Here is a 20,954-nt window from a genome sequence, read left to right as displayed (position 1 = left end):
ACAAAAATTGATAGATCAAGAAAATTTAATAAATCCACCGTCATATTGCAAGATTTTAACATATTTGTTTAAATAATAGATATATCTAACAAAAATTAGGTTATTAATAGAAAAACAGGCAAATGATATGAACAGATGGTTCATATCAAGGAAATATGGTTCTTAAACATAAGGAAATATTTCAGCTTCATTCATAGTAAGAGAAAAGCAAATTAAAACTAGACCAATATACATCTTTCTACTATCAGATTGGCAAAAATCCAATCATTTGATAATGGACTAAACTGACAAAGTTGTGAGGAAACAGCCATTTCAGTACATCGTTGGTAAACGATACAACCCCCACTGAAGGGCATTTTGGCAATATCTATTAAAATTACAAATGCTTATATTTCCTTCCCCAACAACACTGATAATTTACCTTATAATTATATTTGAATATATAAAAAAAAAATGTATAAATAAAGATATATACTGACTAGAAAGAAACTAACTGTACATCTGTCGGGGGCAGATAGATAAATCATAGTATATCCATATAATAGAGAATTATATAGCTTAGGGAAAAAACAATGAGGAAACCTTCTGTAATGATATGGAAAGATCTCGAAATACACTATTAAACAAAAAAGGTGCAGATCTATCTATATCTATCTATCATCTATCTATACATATATATACGTATAGATGTATATATATACGTATATATATGTATAGATAGATAAGATAGATATAGATAGATCTGTATATATATATGTAGAGATAGATGATAGATAGAAGATAGATATAGATATATATACTATGCTACTCTTTATTGGGAGAAATTGAATATAGATAAGAATATATATATTCAGAGTTTGAATATAGATAAGAATATATATATTCAGAGTTTCTTGCATGTGCATAAAAATATATCTAGAAGGATACACAAAAAACTATACTGGTGGTTTCTTAAGGGGTAGAACGACTAGAAATTAGGATGATGAAAATATTGTGGGAGGAAGTTTTCACCATATACACTTTATATTTTTAAATAATTGAGCCATATAAATATATTACCAATTTATGAGACAAAACAGTAAAATTTTAAATCTGTAAGATAAGAATGATTTGGTAACAGAAAATTTGGTTAATATGGCAGAACTCTAAACTAAGTAATTAAGAAAATAGACATGGCTTTCATGCACAAAAGAAACAATTACAAAGTGATCAGATATCAGGCCAAACAGAGAGTATCTATAGTTATCAAAGAATCAATATCATGTAGACCATATTTCAGACTACGGTGCAGTAGCCAGAATTCAATAACAAAAACTAAAATACATTTTAAAATATTTTTCAATAATTCATGAGTCAAATAAATCATAATAGGAAATATCAAAATATTTAGAACTGAATACTAAAAAGACTGCATATCAAAGTTATGAGATTTAGCTTGAGGAAAATTCAGTCTTAAATACTCATTTCATAAAGAAGACTGAAAATCATAAAGCTAAGTATCCAATTCAATAAATAAGAACATTAAAGTAATTACAAAGAAAAAGAAGATATAATAAGAATAGAAATTTTTAAAATAGAAAACACAATAGATCAAATATTGATTTATATGAAATATGAATTCTTTTGTGTCAGTCTGAAACAGTCTAACTTCTTACACCTACTCAATATAATTTATTAAATGACTTCCAACTACTGAACATTGTTCATGCAAGTCTTACTTGTGATCCAATTTCTATTTGAATGGTGTTAATTCTAGAGGGTTAAAGTTTTTAGCTTCACTTAAGCAGCACTAGCAGTTCATGAAGTACTGAGAAGTATGATGACCCATGCTAACTGCTCTAGGATGTATGAACGCTTATGATTAAGTTCTCCATGAAATAAACAGAGTAGAATTATTCTGTCAAGTGTATGTCTTTTGTGAAAAAGAAATAAAGATTAAAATCATTTTTCTAATTCTGAATCCATTATACTAGGATTTGAAAGACTTTTCCTAAATAAGTTAAATTTTTCACAACTGGTTCACTAAACTGAGAGAAGCAATAAGGTTCTAATTAATATTTTCTCAAATACCCATCTGGCAGTTGCCCTATGAACTGAGGGGAAAAAAATTAACACATGCAAATGCTCAATATTTTAGTTATTCTCTATTTAAATATCTTCAACTGCTGAAGAAAGATAAATTAACTTTACCATCGTAACAATTAAAATATAACAAACCTGTATGATCTTGTTCTCCTGTACAATCACAGTTAAGTAGGTCATGAGTAATACAATGTGAACTTTCGTTTAATGTGAACAAATTTTTAAGTTCCTCTACTGAAAATTGCATATATTCAGATGTCCTGGTGAGGTCTACAACTGCCCCAGAAAGACCTTGCTTACTGATCTGCCTTTGATAGATCTTTTCTTCTATGGTACCTGAAGAGAAACCATTCATTAGATTTCATTCCAATCTCTACATCTGCAATTTTTGTAGGGTAAAACATGCTGAGCATACTAGTTAAGAAAAGAACAATATTCCTGACATTGAAGCACAGATTAACAACAAAAAAAGTTTTTTTAATTATTCAAAGGAAATATATTTTTTTCACACTGAAGGGTTATTACCTGTGGTTAGGAGTCTGTAAATATGTACAGGATGTTTCTGACCATCCCTCCACACTCTAGACATTGCCTTAGAAAATAAATGAGAATTCTGAGTATGGTAGAAAATAATAGCCCTTTCCCCATAAGCAATTTACAGTAATACATTTAAGATTAGGAATTCTAAATTTTACTTATAGCTTCAGAAAACAAAGCCCAAGTATACTCAAGCATTCTCTACTTCATATCTTTTTCCTAGAACGAGAAAAGGATGCACACTCACTGCAGTGCTGTAAAATAACTGCAGGGATGACAGCAACAGTGGGAGGGTCTAACTGGATCAAAGGATGGGACAGTAAGTCTGGATAGCAAGAATGCAGAGAACCAAGAACAGCACGGGCATGGACAATGGTTTATGCCTAGCCCAAGCAGCTTATGACTCACCCCTAAGAATCCCTAAGATACCTGTAATCAGTTCAGGCTCTAGATAGATCCCTGTGGTTTCAGGAATTATCAATGATACTGTACAGCAAAGGGTAGACATTCGAACCCTGCACATTCCAGAGAAAAATCTGGCTTTCAGCCAGCTCCTGGGAGATAACCTCTAAACCCATGGAACATTCTGCCTGATAAGAGCATCTTTGGGATCACCTGGGACCTTGGGCCACATCGGACAGTTTATGGAAGCAATATGACTTAGGCGAGGCCTCGGGCCATGTAGGGTCAGCTTGACCTTAAAAGGGGTTGGGGACTGAATGACTAAGGTCAGGCACTGGGTACTCCATGCCTACATGACCGATCTCCAACAAAAACTCTAGATGCCAAGATGCGAGTCAACTTCTCTGACTGCCAGTATTCCATAAACGTTGTCACTCATCAATGCTAGGAAAATTAAATGTTGTCTGTATAACTCCAGTAGGAGAGAACTGGAAGCTTGTGCCTGGTCTCTTCTGGACTCTGTTCTATGTGCCTTTTACCTTTACTGATTTTAGTCTGTATCCTTTCACTGTAATAAACCATAACCATGAATACAGCTGCTTCTCTAAGTTCTGTGCGTCCTTCCAGTGAATCATTAAACCTAAGGGTTATCTTAGGGTGCCCTTACACAGATACCTACTATGGCGCAAATCTATAGGTAGAAATCTCAAAATACATGCAGATGGACTATATTTTGAAGAAAACCAAAGGCTTCTTCTGAAATATTTTTCTAAACTAGCTAATTTTATATCTTTACTGTACCCTGCACGAACATTGATCACGGCATCTATACTTTATTGTCTTCCCCGATGGTCATAAACATCACAAAGGCCCAACTGTGCAGTGAATTACAGCCTAGAAACATACAGGTTAGGTCTGAATCCCAGCTCCGCCTCTTATAAGCTATGTGACCTAGAATAAGCTTCCATAACTTCATCTGCTAAATGGAATCATATACACTTGCAGGATTATTGTGAAGACTGAATAGATGGAAAGCACTTAGCAGAGTGCCTGATGCAAAATATGAGCTCAATATGAAGCAGTTATCAAACATCATCATCATCTTTGTATCCTCAGCAGGTATTATATCCCCGGTAGGCATTCCATATTTATTTAATGCATAAATAGTCCTACCTGGATATCAGTGGCTGGATTCCAATCAATGTCATAGAGAATTAAGTGAGATCCTCCAATAAGGTTAAGTCCCACACCACCAGCTTTTGAACTTAACAAAAAAATAAAATCAGAAGAGTATTTACTATTGAAGCCATCAACAATTTGCTGCCTTTGAGAGATTGGTGTTTGTCCATCAAGTCTTGTATAAGCATATCCATGACGCTTGCATATTTCTTGTAAAATATTCAAAGTCTGTGTGTAGTTAGATACCAACACCACCCTGTCAACCAAAAAGATTCTTTATATATACAATTTAAATGCAATACTAGATTCTTTTAATTGAAAGAAAATACCAAATAATATTATTACTGATACTTATAGAACATGCAACAACGTATACATTAAAACACAGGTTCTCCTTTAAATTCAATTTTAAAGCTTTAAGATAGTGAAGTAAATACCCTTCTGCTTTCTTCCCCTCTCTGAAGTCACCCTAAAAACAGGAGAATGAGAAAAAGAAATGCAAACTCTATCTCTTGTAAAACAAGGAGACATTTATATATGAAAACAGAGAATAATGGAATAGTGACCTGCATATGAGTACAGAGAAGGTAAAACCTAAGTGTCCAAAGAGGGAGATTCTGATAAGAAACAAGTGCAAGTTCATTCACACTATAGAATCTTTTAAGGTATCTCAGAAGGAAGGAGACCGGCACGCTTATAAGATCACTAGTAGGTAGAACCTAGGCCCTACCCTAAGCAACCAGTTGATTTTTCTGGAGCTTGTTGTCTGGAGAAAGTAAACCAAAGAAAATTAGACCAGAAGACTTTAGATAAAAGGGATACAATGACTAATCAAAATGAAAGCCTGCATACTGGGTAAGATCCCAGTCCTCTTTTCCTGCCAACTCTCAGTACACCAGCAGTCAGGCATCTCTCTCACATCCCACCCCAGGAAAGTTATTATTGGAAGATTCATCTCTAGGATGACTTAAGTGACCCCAGAGAGAAGATCCACAGATAGAGAGTCCCTAAATAAAAATTCAACTTGCTGCCTGATTACCCAATGAGGGTGACCAGTCAACAAGCCCTGCCCATGCACATAGAACATTCAATTAATGTTTTACTGCCTCACTCTTAAATATGAATGGACACCAAGGATCACCAGCTATTTGAGGTGAGCCTTCAACATGAAAAATAGAAACAAAAACAAAAAAATAAAAAAAGAAACCTAAGTATAAAACAGCAATGGAGAAAACAGAAGACAACTTTAGGAAAACAATTAGTATCTTCGAATAAGAGATAGCATTCACAAGAAGGAGAGGCCACAACAACAACAAAAAATCATGAATAAGAAAAATATCTTAGAAATTTAAAATGATAGCCAAAATAAAATCTTAATTGGAGAGCTGGAAGATAATAACAAGACAGTCTGCTTGGAAATAGATTAAAAAGAAAAGTAATGACCAATAGGAGAGGAAAAAAATAAAAGAATTAAGGAATCAATCCATGAGGCTCAATATCTGGCAGAAATTCCAAAAAAGAAAAGAGGCGGGGAGGAGGGAGCGGGGGAGGAAGAGAATGAGGGGGGAAAGAAAGAAGAAAGAAAGAAGGAAAGGAAAGAAGGAAAGAAGGAAAGAAGAAAAGAAGGGAAAGAAGGAAGGAAGGAAGGAAGGAAGGAAGGAAGGAAGGAAGGAAGGAAGGAAGGAAGGAAGGAAGGAAGGAAGGAAGGAAGGAAGGAAGGAAAAGGGAAAGGGAAGGGGAAAGGGAAGAAAAAAGAAAGAAAGAAGGAAGGAAGAAAATGTTTAGAGAAAAAGAGAGAGGGGAAGGGGAAGGGAGAGAGAAGGATTTCCCAGACATGAGGGTCTTCAGAATAAAAGGACCTACTAAAAAGTTCCCAGCTTAATAAATGAAAAAATGATCCATATTAAAGCACATCAAAATTTTAACTCAAACTATGAGGAATGAAGAAAAGCTAGTAGAGCTTTCATGAAGAAAAAACAAGTTATATGCAAAGAACAGAAATCAGAAGGCATCAGACATCTCAATAGCCAACAATGAACACCAGAATATGTATGTATAAAGCAATCCCTTCAAAATTCTAAGAGAATTCTATTTCAATCTAGAATCTTATAACCAGGCTATTTGTTAATCAAGTGCTAGGATAGAATAAAGACAGTTTCAGATAGGAAAGAAGTCAAAAAGATTTACCTCCTATCTTCTCTTTCTTAGTAAGCTACTATAGGATGTGGTTCAGCAAAATGTCACACCCAGGAATCAAGAGATCCAACGCAGAAGAAAAACAAATTTATAGGTGATAGTTAAGCAAAGTCCCAGGATGGCAGCTAATGTTGCAAGATTAGAGAACAACCAGTTCAAATTGTGGCAAGAGCAGAGGACTCCAAGAGAAAATGCAAAGAAAATACAAAATAACTTAGAGTCTGATAGGAAAGATGTACTGAAAGGTAATGAAAGGTATAGGAAGACTCTGTAATACAAAAAGTAAAGAAAATGGGGAAGAAAGGTAAAAAGGCAATCAACAGCTCCAGAAGGGGAAAAGTTGCTCATGGAAGGAAATGTAATCGTAGTAATTTGGCTTAACAGTAAACAACAACTTAGTTGTAATAACATAAGCACTACCAAACTCAAGAGAAAAGGGGTTCACAGCTTGCAGTGTTCTATTCAAGAACAAGTTGTGGTTGTCATTAGGTAGTTTTATGTACTTGCAGCAGGTAAAGGAGACAGGACTCATATCCAAAGCTCTGTCTCTCTGAAGAGAGGCTTAGCCATTGCTATGTACACTATTTGGTTCATTATATGTTGATTTCTTCTTTTGCTGTTGGCTAGGGTTGCCTTTGTTGGGTTCAGCACATCCTATTTACAGCTGCATCTGCAAAATGCTACATTTTAACATTTAGCAATAATGGCATTTACTAAGAACGTGGAGACCTTGAGACCCTTGTCCTATCATAAATATTAAATATTAATCAAAATTAAGTAACTGTCTTGGAAGAATAAAAGGAGGTGAACGGTGGACATGAGTGCTAAATTCTTAGGAATCATAAGAGGAAGTCATTAGATATCAAAAAATAATGAGATAAGTCACAACAAGATGCACTAGGATGCTTCAGGTCCTCATCCTCCCATGGAAACATTAAATAAACACCAGGAAACTGACAAAAATAACTTTATAGGAGTCTGGAAATCAAAGATTTGCAGCAACTAAGCAAATGCCCAATCAAGAAAAAGCCACATTTAAAAAGGTAGGGCATTACATAGTGCCTTTTATTCACCCTGGCCCCCTCCCTGGTGTGGCATTATTTTGGCCTATGTGGCAGCCTAATCCCTTCTGTAAACTGGAGAGAACAGAGTGGAATTAATTTGCAAATATTCTAACCTGTCTGTAGGCTACCTGAAGGATGGGTCTCTGTGAACTTAACACAAGTCAAAGGGCAAAAAGCAGCTAGGATCTCAGGCTAGGGGAAGCTGCAGGAAGGTACAGGCATGGCTAGTGAAAAACCCATCTGGCAGGCACCTGGAGCAGGAGATCAATGAATAAGGAATACAACAGGAAAGCTAAGGTTCCAGAAGAAGCAGGAGTGAGACTCTTAAGAAAATTAAGACTTTTAAGGATAGAGGTGTGGGTCCCAGGCCTGAATGGTCCCAGGTCTAGCTGTGATCCAGGCTCACGGCTAGGAATAGGACCCCGCACATTTAGAATGTTACATTAGTGTAGTAGGGCACCTGCACCTAAAATATGTAAACATACTTCAGCTTATTGTATCATGCATGTGTGGCTAAATGCCACTATTGTACTCTAATATGTGTGGAGCCATGCGGTCCCCTGGGGAGCAGAAGGGGAGCAGAAGCAGAAGCCCGCTCCCCGCAACAGACTGCACTTTCCCCAATAGAATTGTGCTCCCCACAATAAAGTTGGTGCCTGCCGTTTCATTCTCATGTCAGCCTCTTGTGCATTCTTCCAACTGGGCGTCTCACCACTGAAACCTTTCCTTCTCAACCAGCTTGGAGTTGACAGAAGAATTGGAAGAAAGCAAATGCCCAGAAAACGCCCAGGAAAACTTGAGCCTTCAATAAAGACTGATTAGTTGAAGGTCTCTCCCACATGGAGCCAATTTGTAAAGACTTGGGAGAGGCTGTTTTTCCAATGCCCAGTTGTCAAAAAAGGTGTATCACAAGGCATACAAAGAAACAGGAAAACATGGTCCATTTAAAAGAACAAAATAAATCCCCAGAAGAAACACAGGCTTATGAGATAGACTAAAACAGCTGTCTTAAATATGCCCAAAGAGCTAAAGGAAGTCATGGATAAAGCACTAAAAAATCAGGAAAATAATATATGAACAAAATGAGAATATTAACAAAGAGATAGAAATTATTTAAAATTATTTAAAAAGAACCAACAGAAATTCTGGAATGAAAAAATGGATGGGACAAGAAATAGCAATATAAGCACACAGTCTGGCAATATCCTAAGGTGTTTGCCTCTGAGAAACAGGATGCAAATGGAGAGACATGGAACTGTGGACTGCTGTTTTTTCTATAATAAGCCTTTTAACATTTTCATAAAATAAAATGTTTAAAAATAAGGTAAAAAGTAAAACCAATATTTATTATAATAGTCAAAGTTTGATAATTAAGCAAAAAATACAAAATACAAAATACATCAAGAATATTTCCTGTGAATTTTATAGCTATAATTGTTAGCACTACAATTTTTTAAAATAAAGCAATTTTTAAACTATATTTTTTTAAATTACCTATACTAACAAGTTAAGATAATCCAACAATAATTTGCATTTGTATTCCAATATCGGTTACCTTTTATTTCTAACGAATCACCCCAAAACTCTGTGGCTTAAAACAACAGCTCATGATTCTAAAGGTTGGCAATTTGGGCTGGGCTCAGCTAGGAGGTTCCTCTGCTTGTTGTGGCTGGGCTGACTCAATCATCTGTGGTCAACTACCACGTCAACTGAGGAGTTGGAGGGCCTCAGCTGTTCCACGGATCTCTCATCCTCTACCAGGCTAGCCAAAGTTTATTCACATAGTGACAGATAGTTTCCAGGAACAACAAGGGGAGACAAACCCCACTGCACAAGATCCTCTCGGGCCTCTTTTTGTCCCACATTTGCCAACATCCCACAGCCCAATGTAAATCATGTGGCTGAACTGAGTCAGAGTGGGAGCTCACTCAAAGTTACATAGCAATAAGGAACAAGGATGTAAGGGAAGAAAGAATATAAGACCATTTTTTGCAACTTAACACAATTCCTACACTAATAGGTCAATCGTTTTTTCCTCCCTTTTTCTACTCTATTATAGGGATAAATAACATTATCTAACCATAGTTTTTCTGATACAACTTTGCTGGACAAAGGGAAATCTGGCTTTAGAATATTTTCCCCAAAGTTCTTACAAGGCTAGATGTAGATTGATGGGATGGGTGACTACATGGTAAGGATCTTGAATAATCCCCTTTTAGAGGTCTAGAGTACTCACTCCCCTCATAGATACATACCACTTTGAAGCAAGACTACTATTTTTATGGTCACCAGACTGTCCCCCAAAGCTGCTGAAATATGTAGACAAAGCTGCCACGCATGAGAGAGTGCAAGACATATCCAACACTAGAGAGTCTAACCAAGAGATGCCTGAGGGTTGGAATGTATCTCTGCTATCCAAGCTATGACGTCTAGTGCATGAATGCAACAACCAGGAGGGAAGAGAAACTTTTTTGTATTTTGCAGTAGCCTTTTAATAAATTCCATAAAAGGGCCACCTGCTGAACAAGTCAAGAGTTCTCAGATATGCCTCCACTTTAATATATACAAAAGCACTGTATGTGCTACCGGAATTCTGCCAGCAGACCTTAATATAACTATCTGGTTCAAGTTAATGATAACACAGTAGTTCAAGTGTAGACAGTATTACTATCCCTAAAATCAAACATATTTTTTAAAGTTCAGGAGAATGCTTCTGCCTAGGCAGCCCAGCCTTGGAAAACCTGGCCTCTGTACTCAATATGCCATTTTAGAAAAATGGCCACAATTCAGAAAAAGAAAAAATTACAAAACAGGCAAAAGATTTGGATAGACATTTCTCCAAAGAAAATATACAAATGGCAACATGAAAAGATGCCCAGCACCACTAATCATTAGGGAAATGCAAATCAAAACCATTAAAAAACAATTGCAAACAATACACAAATACAGTAAAGTAGCAGGATACAAAATAATGTACAAAAATCCATTGTGTTCCTCTATTCTAACAATGGAATTTCAGAAAAAGAAATGAAAAAAATTCCTTTTGCAATTGCAACAAAAAGATTATCTAGGAATAAACTTAACAAAGGATGTAAAGGACCTATATGCCAAAAACTACAAGACATTATTAAAAGAAATTGAAGATGACACAAAGAAATGGTAAGATAGTCTGTGTTCATGGACTAGAAGAATTAACACAGTTAAAATGGCCATATTACCCAAAGCAATATACCGGTTTAATGCAATCCCCATCAAAATGCCAATGGCATTTTTTTAAGAAATGGAACAAAGAAACATCGGATTCATATGGAACAATAAAAGACCCCGAAAAGCCAAAGCAATCCTGAGAAAAAAGAATGAGGCCAGAGGTATCATTCCACCTGACTTCAAATCATACTACGAAGAAACAATAATCAAAACAGCATGGTACTGGCAGTAAAACAGATACAGACCAAAGAAACAGAATTGAGAATCCAAAAATAAACCCACATACACATGGACAAATAATTTTTGACAAAGGAATCAAAAACATACAATGGAGAAAGGAAAGCTTCTTCGATAAATGGTGCTGGGGAAATTGGAAAGCCACATGAAAAAGAATGAAACTAGACTGCAGTCATCATACACAAAAATTAACTCAAAATGGACCAAAGACCTAAATATAGACCTGAAACAATAAAATGCATAAAAGAAAACATAGAAACTAAATTCATGGACCTTAGTCTTAGGATTTTATGAATTTGACCTCGAAGGCAAAGGTAAAATAAATGAATGGGACTATATCAAACTAAAAAGCTTCTGTACAGCAAAAGAAACCATCAATAAAATAAAGAGGCAACCAACAGAATGGGAGAAGATATTTGCATACAATATCTCCAATAAGGGGCTAATACCAAAATATATAAAGAACTCGCACAACTCAACAACAACAACAAAATCAACAATCCAATTAAAAAATGGGCAGAGGACCTCAACAGGCACTTCTCCCAAGAAGACACACAAATGACCAACAGACATATGAAAAGATGCTCAACTTCACTAGCTATTAAGGATTTGCAAATCAAAACTACCATGAGATACCACTTCACACTTGTTAGAATGGCTATTATCAACAAGACAAGTAATAACAAATGTTGGAGACTCTTGGGGGGAAAAGGAGCCCTCTTATACTGCTGGTGGGAATGTAAATTGGTATAGCCACTATGGAAAACAGTATGGAGGTTTCTCAAAAAACTAAAAATAGAATTACCATATGACTCAGCAATCCCTCTTCTGGGTATCTACCTGAAAAATTTGAAAATGTTTATTCATAAAGATATTTGTGCCCCTATGTTCACTGCAGTACTGCTCATGGTGGCCAGAACATGGAAACAACCAATGTGTCCTTCGATAGATGATTGGATAAAGAAGATGTGGTACATATATACAATGGAACACTATTCAGCCATAAGAAAAGATGAAATGCTGCCAATTGTGACAACATGGATGGATCTTGAGAAGATCATGCTAAGCGAAATATGTCAGATGGAAAGAGTCAGGAACTATATGATTTCACTCATGTATAGGATATAAAACTGAAAGCAACAAACGAACTAGACAAAAACTCAAAGACACAGACAACACTACCAGAGGGAAAGGGGGAAGGGGAAAATTGGAACACCACATGCAAAAGAATAAGAGTAAAGGTAGAAAAGGGTAAAGGAGGTCAAATATACGATGATGGGAGGAGATTTGACTTTGGGTGGTAAACATACAATGCAATATACTATGCTATATTATAGAATTATACAGTTGAAATCTATATAATTTTATTAACCAGTATCACTCCAATAAATTTAATAAAAAGATACAATAGATAATAATAATATCTCACACCCATTAGGACAGCTACTACCAAAAAAGGAAAATAAACACAATACTGGTGAGAATGTGGATTTGCACTATTGGTGGGAATGGAAAATGGTGCTGCTGCTATGAAAAACGGTATGGTGGTTCCTCAAAAAATTTAAAAGAGAGTTACCATATGATCCAACGATTCCATTTCTGGGTATCTACCCCAAAGAACTGAAAGCAAGGTCTTGAAGAGATATTTGAATACCCGTGTTCATAGCAGCACTATTCACAACAGGCAAAAGATGGAAGGAACCCAAGAATCTATCAACAGATGAATGAATAAACAAAATATAACATATACATACAATGAAATATTATTTCGCCTTAAAAGGAAGGACATTCTGACATAAGCTACATATGGAAGAACCTTGAGGACATTATTTAAGTGAAATAAGCTAGTCACGAAAAGACAAAATACTGTATGATTCCATTTATATGAGGTATAGAAGAGCAGTCAGATTCACAGAAACAGAAAGTAGAAGAGTGGTTGCCAGAGGCTAGGGGCAGGCAGGAATGCGGAGCTGTTATTTAATGGGGATAGTTTTCAGTTTTGCAAAATGAAAAGAGTCCTGGCAACTGGCTGCACAACATTGCGAGTAAACCTAACACTACTCAACAATACACCTAGAAATAATTAAGATGGTAAATTTGTTATGCGTATTTTACAAAGCACGATTCAGTTTTCTTAGGGACCCACCAATAGTCAAAATGACTCCATCTCAACCCCTCCCCACAAATTATATTTTTCCTCATTATTCTTTTCTTCCCTCCACAAGAGGGAAACTTTCTCCTTTGATATCTTCGAGGATAAATTCTCATACTTATGTCCATACCTTATCATTTCTCATTTCCTCTAAAACTCTGTTCATCAATTATTCCTTGTCCAATAGCCCACTCAGAGAAGACAAAAAGGAACCAGTAAAAAGATGCAAACAAAAGTCTAAGGAAAAGTTTATCTATGGTTTACACTCTTAAATTCAAATTAGGTGACAAGCTGCATATATTTATACATGTTCTTCTCTACATATCAAATATCTAATAAAACATTTTAATCAAATTGTATTAGACATTTCATAGGAAGTTTCCTTGCTTTAGTCACTTCACTGTTATAAAAAATAAATCTAAAAATTTGCACAAGTCAAATATTACAAATCTTCCAAAGAGGTTAAGACTCCTCGACAATCAAATATAATCACTATTTTACAATCTTTCTAAGTATTTTTGCCTTAATTCATAAGCACAGTTTGAAAGCCTCTTACCTAAAGATAATGAAGACACAGTCCCTGCACTACAGGTACTGACTTATAAGAGAACCAACGACTTAAATACGATGTGAGAAGAGTTCCATTAGAGGGAGATACAGGATACTACGTGGTACAAAAGACGGGCCGCTAACTCAACCTGAGGCCAGAGGCTTCCAAAAGGAGAAAGCATGAGCTGAGCATTAACAAAGAGAAAAAGCTGGCCAGAAGAATGAAAAGTGGAGATCATGGTAGCATAGGAGACTGTATGTAACCCGTAAGAGCAGAGGGCAATAACTAGAGCAAATTACAGGTTGTGCAGGTAATTTGTATGATTCAATCACAATATGAGTGTGAAGGAATGGTGAGAGGGGAGGCTAGAAAACAAGGCATTCGCCAGTCATGAAGAGTCTTGCCTGATATGCTGAAGTGTTTAGAAATTTCTGAAAGACAACTAGGAGTCTTTGAATAATTTTTAAGAAAGTGACGTGTCACATTTGTATTTCAGAAATATGATTTACGGCAAGGTTGATATGTAATGGGGGTTGAAAGTAAGAAGGAAATAAGTTTATAAGTGACCATCATAACCCAAATCAGTAATTATAGGAATCGAAACAAAAATCTTGGTATCAGAAAGGAAATGGATTTCTGAAATTAAGAAATAAAATCAATAGATTTAGTGACTGATAATGTTGAAGAAGGAGAAAAGTGAGTCTAGCCAAGGAAGAATGAAAAAAACCAGGCTTGCAATGGCTAAATGATGAAGTTGCTTTGCGACATGTGAATCTTAAAGCCCAGAAGGGCAGCAGGACAGATTTAGCTGTCCATTAAACAGAAAGAAGGATGTGGAAACTAGAAGAAAGGGTTGGACTAGGGAGACAGATTTGGAATCAATACTATACAGGTGATAGTTTAAAACCATGAAGAGTAGAGATAACAGGAAGAGTGTTTAGAGTGAGAAGGAGGTTAAAAAGAAAACCCTAAGGAGTATCAACATTTAAGGGACAGTAAAAGAAAGATTCTGAAAGAGATTAAGAAATAAGCTAGGTGTTATACATCAAAGGATATTTCTAGGTTTTTAAAAAATATATGTATTTACATTTAATTTTTCTTAAATAAAAACTTAGACACATTGTTAATAAGTTTAAAATATACTGGGAGCTGATCATGCCCCTAGAAGAAAACAGCTTATTGTTAATGTTTTCTTCTTTTAAAAAAAAAGGAGGGAGGGGGACCTAGTCTAAGCCAAAATTCCATGAGCACTTACAAGCAGTTTATTAAATTGACCTCTTACTTTTCAGTAGGACGGAGTTCATGGATAACCGCTAAGAGCTTTGTCAGCACCTGTAGTTTTCCTGACTCCTTCTCAGTAAACAGGAGAGGGTTGTAATCAGCAGGGAACACATTTATCAAGCCTTCATATAGACTTTTTTCTTCATTTTCATCCCAAGTTGAGCTACATCCTTTTTCCTATTTAAAAAAAATGATTGTTAACACTGGTTTGTGTGTGTGTGTGTGTGTGTGTGTTTTAATTGGGAGGAAAAAATGTTAAAATTGGGTGGGGGTGAGATTAATAGCTACCTGAAAAGATCAAGCTAACTATCATATAAATCTTTATAGATTAAGATTTCGTCATTTTTTAAAAAAAATTAACACGTGTCCTACTGAGTTAATTACAGAGCAGTTCTAATGCAGTCTCCTAACGTCTGCTGCCTTCACCCTACAAGTGCAGTACCGTTGCCTAGGTATAAAAGAGGGGTTGGGGGGAGTAGAGAAATAAAGAAGAGCAAAAAGGAGGGCAAACAGTGCTACAAAAATCTATCCTCTCCAGAACACTGAGATTCCTTGTCATTGATATCTCTTTTTCACTCTTCTTCCCTCTTTCCCTCCCTGCTATTACTTTTCTCTCGTGATTTGTGGGCTTCATACCGCACCTCCTAGGTGATACTCAAAACCAAGCACAGTAGTTTACTCAATCTTAACAATTTCTTCTGCAAGAAGAAAAAATTCTGCCAATAAGTTAACAGAGAAATTTATTCCCCCTTAAAAATGTTTTATTTTAATTTGGTGACGGACAGAGGGGAGGGGCATTGGTGGGGCTGAGAGAATGCGGTGAAGGGTTAAAGAAGTATAAATTAGTAGCTCATAGATGATCACAAGGATAGGGAGCACGGCATAGGAAATGCAGTTAGCATGAACATATCGGCTAAGTAGAAAACCAGAGAGAAGGAGCAATTAAGGGAATCGTTTTATGAACTATATAAATGTCTAAAGTGATTATCAGCACCTCTGAAATTTCCCCTCCAAAACTGCCTAGCTGACATGTGAACACAGAACTAGAGATTATATTTGTTAATGACTACATCACTTTTTAGGTTAAATTTCTGGATTGGCAGGTTCCTCACTCTCCCACATTTATCAAATTTATCACTGTTACATGTGCGGAAGGCTCATTTCAGCCATTTTTTATTGATCCTTATTTGCTACAATATTAGAGGAAAGGCTCTAAGTCTCAGATTGTAAATTATGCACCCTTTTTAAAGTCTGTAGTATCCTACACCTGTTAGTAGTTAAGTGATACATTCCGGACCGTCAAAAGGTCTCCCTTTTTTGTTGTTGTTTTTAATCTTTTTATTTTTATTTTATATTAGTTTCAGGTATACAGTACATTGGTTAGATATTTGTATAGTTTATGAAGTGATCCCCGCAATTACTCTGTCACCCATCTGGCTCTACACACAGCCATTACAATACCTGACTATATGCCCTATGCTATACTCTACGTTCTCATTGACTATTTTGTAACTACTAATTTGTACTTCTCCATCCCTTCACCTTTTTCTCCCAGCCCCTCAACCCCCTCCCCTCTGGTAGTCACCAGATTGTCCTCTGTATCTGTGAGTCTCTTTTCATTTAGTTTATTCCTTTTGTTCCTTAGATTCCACATATAAGTGAAATCATATAGTATTTATCTTTATCTGACTTATTTCACGTAGCATAATAACTTCTAGGTCCATCCATGTCATTGCAAATGGTAAGATTTCATTTTTTTTTTTTTATGGCTGAGTAATATTCCATTGTATATGAACCACAACTTCTTTATCCAATCGTCTGTTGATGGGCATTTAGGTTGCCCATCAACCTAAATTATCTTGTCTATTTTGAATAGCGTTGCCATGAACATAAGAGTTCATACATCTTTATGAATTAGTGTTTTGGTTTTCTTTGGATAAATACTCAGAAGTGCAAAACGGTCTTCCTTTTAAGGAAGAATTTTTAGCTTCTATTTTTGCTGGGCATCATGCCCAAAGGGTTTAATTTTTAACACCGTGTACAGAATCTGTTTCTTAAAAGGTTAATAAATGGTTATAATTCTGTCTACTGCAGAGTTACAGAAGCTGACTTCTCTCATGATAAATTATGTAAATATAACCCACTGCAGGATAAACTTAAGAGAATTCTGGTACAAAAACAAATAATTAATGACCTCAAGCATCATGTGACACCCACAGGTTTTCTTTTGTTTGCAAATTATGACTTTATTATTTAAAGAAAAAATATAAAAATAAAACCTGTTAAGGGCATATTGGGGATAAAAGGGTATTAACAGTTACAGTGCAACCTCCACAGCCAGGCATTTCACTACATTCTTTCCATACTATTTCATCAAAGTGCCCAATAAACAAAATCAGGAAGCTATTATTGTCTCTGCTTTCCAGTTAAGAAAACTAAGGCTCACGAATGTAACTTGATCATAGTTAAAGAACTAGTAAGTAGTACAGCAGGGTCTGGTACCCAATTCCAACTCAAAAACAGAAAACTATCACTATATTCCAAACTGCCTTATGCTCATTAAATATCCAAATGGTCAGCTCAACTATTTAGCCACTAAAAATCATACTTGTAGAAGCTATCTAATTTTAAGAAAATGTTCACAATTTATCGAGCGAAAAAAGATTTTAAAACAATAAGCACAGCATCATCAAAATTAAGTTTCTCTGGAAAAGGATGATATATACATATCTCTGAGCTCCTATTTCCTTACCCCAAAATGGGGATAGTAATAACAGTACTTATTACATAAAATTTTGTGAATAAAATAATACTAGAAAAGTATTTCGTGTTTAGTATGTAGTAAGTACTTAATAATAAGATTATTATTATTATTATTATTAATACCAAAATGTGGTTTTCCTTGGCTGAAGAGCTTTATTTCTTTATATATAATAAATTCCAAAAAGTGGTATGCCAGGCCGCAAGACATAAAATTATAAGGCTTTTGATACAGTCTACCAAACTATCTTCCAGTTACATCAATTTACATTCTTCCTTGTGATTTTCTCAATTTTACAAATTTCATACAACAATCATTTATTACTTTTATATGAGGAAAAATATTATTATTTTTAATGGTAAACTTTGTATTTGTTAGCACCAAACAAAACTGACTGGCTATATTAGTATAAAATAAGAAGGGAGACAGACCATAACAAAGTATTAGACAAGGCACAAAAGGGCATAGGGAACACACTCTAGAAGGCAGAGACTCAAACTCATTTCATCCCTAGTTCAGCTGTATGAATGTGGACATGCTCTGAAGAATAAGTAGGAGACTGGATCAGCTCTATAGCAGAAGCATACTGGAGAGACTCAGAGCTTTGGGGAAAGCCTCAAATGCAACCCCAGGAATTAATTCAATCTGCCATCTTAGATTCACATGATATAGAACCCTCAGCTCATATCTACTGACAGTCTCACATACTACTTACCTTTACAGAGTTGAACAAAAGGCAGGGGTGATTGCATAGTTTTTTAAGAGCTCCTATACATATTAGATGAGGACTATTTTCCAATAACCCTTCAAGACAGAACCTGACAGCCTGAGAATTCAACAGCTTTCGATAAAGCTCAATCTGTAGTGCCCCTGGTTGGCAAAAGACTACATTCTCTATTTTAGGTGGAAGATATTTATTTATGACTTCTTGAGTTCTTCTAAGGAAAAAGAGTCCAGTGAGGCAAGTAAGTTCAGCTGCTCTTCTCTCTCCTAATTCCTTTTCTTCCTATGGAAACATAGCAGACTTAAAAGTATTACAGTCAAAAATACTTGCAGTTAAAGTGAACATTAAATAGTTTATAATAATAAACTAGTTACTTCCCTTCAGATTTTTTTTTTTAACAGAAAAAATAAAATATGAGCTTGGGAAAGGAAAACCAACCATCACCTCTTTAAATGTTCAGCATTATCATTTAATTAAGTGAAGCCACAGTCTCCTAAATCCTTGTTTATTTGGCTATTGGAACATTGACAGCCATCAGAAATCAATAATCTACAAACTAAATTATTCAGAAAGTAAGCTTTTATGTGAAGACTGTAATGGTACAAGTCTTAAAATCAAAGCAAAGAACTGATACAACAAATTCTTGGAAGCAAATGTTTGACAAGTTATTGATCCTAAAATAAAGCCTACAACAAGTTACTAGCACAAAGCATTGCTGATTCTTTCAAAATTATTACACATTATTCACTAATAGTAAATTTTTAAAGTCAAAATATAGTGTGAAATATATGTTCAAATTCTCTATATAGAAACTTTCAAGTGCATAGAACTCCACAATGAAGCTTAAAGTCCCATATGTATATATATAAATCATAGAAAATTTATGTATAAAAAATTTTCCTTACATTTGAAAACTATTTTCAATTTTTATTACAAAAGAAATAGGTTCAGTGAGGAAAAGTAAGAAAATACAACCTGGCAAATATAAGAAAATTAAAATCAGCTTTAATCAACCAGAAACAACCACTGTTCTCAAGACTTAAGTATATCTTCCAAATTTTTTTCTTTGCATAAATGTGCAAATATATTTAATGTTTTATTTGTTTGTTTTTTGTAACAAAAAAATAAGGATATCAAGCTATAAATCTTCATCGGAACAACAAAACCAGTCAGTTTAGATTATCATTGTATTTCCGATGTCTAGTACTTAGCATTTGGCCAACTTCAGTGTTTAGTATATGTGGTGGGTAAATAAATGGATGTGATTTTATTTTTAAATAATGTATCATAAACATTTTCCATGTTATGAAATACTTGCACAAACCATTATTTTTATAGTTCCTAGTCCACAGGAAATGCTCAATAAATATTTGTTGACCTATTTTATTAATTCTGAGACATGTTTTTTTACACTTTAGACTCTCTGAAAAAGGGTGCTTTTACAATTAGTGACTTCTTACAATTATAACTGATAGCATGTTTTTCTTGCTGGTACAAATAATAACAATGCATTTTAGAACTGACAGTATTTTAAATTTAATGAAATATTGAGTTTATACAACATGTAGACGTTAACCATTTTCCTACCATGAAATGTTTATTTCCAATTAGTTTGTTTCCTAAAGTATGTTTCTAATTTTTAACTCTTACAGCTAAATCTTTAAGCCTATCTATGATTATTTCTTTATAATAAATTCCTCCTAAAAGTGGTACCAGGCCGCAAGATATACACAATTTTAAGGCTTTCAATACACATTGCCAAACTATCCTCCAGGTGTACCAATTTATAATTCAACCAGTAAAGGACAGTACTGTCATTTACATTTGCTATTACTATGTAAATCCGACCACCTAAAACATCAATAGAAAGTACAAAAGTTACTTCATGGTTATTTTGGTTTACTTTTCAAAATCAGTAAGGATGAGCATTTTTATATATTTACTGTCATTTATAATTCTTTGTGAAGTATTTATTTATGAATTTTTTTAAAGTGAAGATGTCATTTTCTAAAATAAGGAATGCAAGAGTCGAAGGATTGTGAGAAAAAAAGAAGTCACTATATTAATTGAATTTTTCCTAGATTTAAATAATACCCAAATTATGGGTAATTTTCCCAGTCATACTGCTCTTTTTATTTTTTTCATACTGCTCTTTTTTAACCTAAATTTATTAAAGTAAATTATACCTCAGAAGCAGAAGGTTGTCTTGATATAATGATGGGTTCTTCATATATTTTTCTATAAGATGACAAAGAGCCTAATATTCCTGGATTTACGAAATCAATTAATGCAAAGAATTCTTGCAGATCATTCTGAACTGGAGTACCTAAAAGATAAAAGTGATGATAAAGTCAAGTTAGTGTTTACAATCATAAGTTTATATACAAATTTGTACTTTCTTCCCTAAGAGGACTAAATATAAGCAAATTCCCTAAAACTGAGGACTAAAGAGCCACCAAATCAAGTTGAAAAAATATATCAATAATCATATAAAATTTTAACTCTAGTTTTAACTGTGTACTAAATTTATTTAGTACAGCACAGAGACTGAGTTCAGGCTCTGGAGTCTGCTTGGGTTCAAA

The 20,954-nt window shown here is 34.8% G+C and overlaps 1 protein-coding gene across 11 annotated transcripts in view; it reads right to left on the bottom strand.

Moving 5' to 3' along the window:
• Positions 1-20,954, bottom strand: part of RAD54B (RAD54 homolog B (S. cerevisiae)) — a 179,084-nt gene that overhangs the window by 93,929 nt on the left and 64,201 nt on the right. For 9 of the 11 annotated variants that reach the window (XM_011384372.2, XM_011384375.2, XM_023525575.1 and 6 more), the window contains 6 exons: positions 20,559-20,698; positions 18,364-18,654; positions 14,889-15,064; positions 4,195-4,456; positions 2,608-2,674; positions 2,218-2,418 (listed from right to left, as the gene is read on the bottom strand). In XM_011384372.2, the coding sequence (XP_011382674.1) occupies positions 2,218-2,418; positions 2,608-2,674; positions 4,195-4,456; positions 14,889-15,064; positions 18,364-18,654; positions 20,559-20,698 (1,137 nt within the window). The remainder of the gene's footprint in view (positions 1-2,217; positions 2,419-2,607; positions 2,675-4,194; positions 4,457-14,888; positions 15,065-18,363; positions 18,655-20,558; positions 20,699-20,954) is intronic. The other 2 variants (XM_011384373.2, XM_023525572.1) reach the window with 2 other exon arrangements.

The sequence above is a fragment of the Pteropus vampyrus genome, unplaced genomic scaffold, assembly GCF_000151845.1.
Source record: "Pteropus vampyrus isolate Shadow unplaced genomic scaffold, Pvam_2.0 Scaffold572, whole genome shotgun sequence".
Classification (NCBI taxonomy): Eukaryota; Metazoa; Chordata; class Mammalia; order Chiroptera; family Pteropodidae; genus Pteropus; species Pteropus vampyrus.
This window is presented reverse-complemented; position numbering and strand designations above follow the sequence as displayed.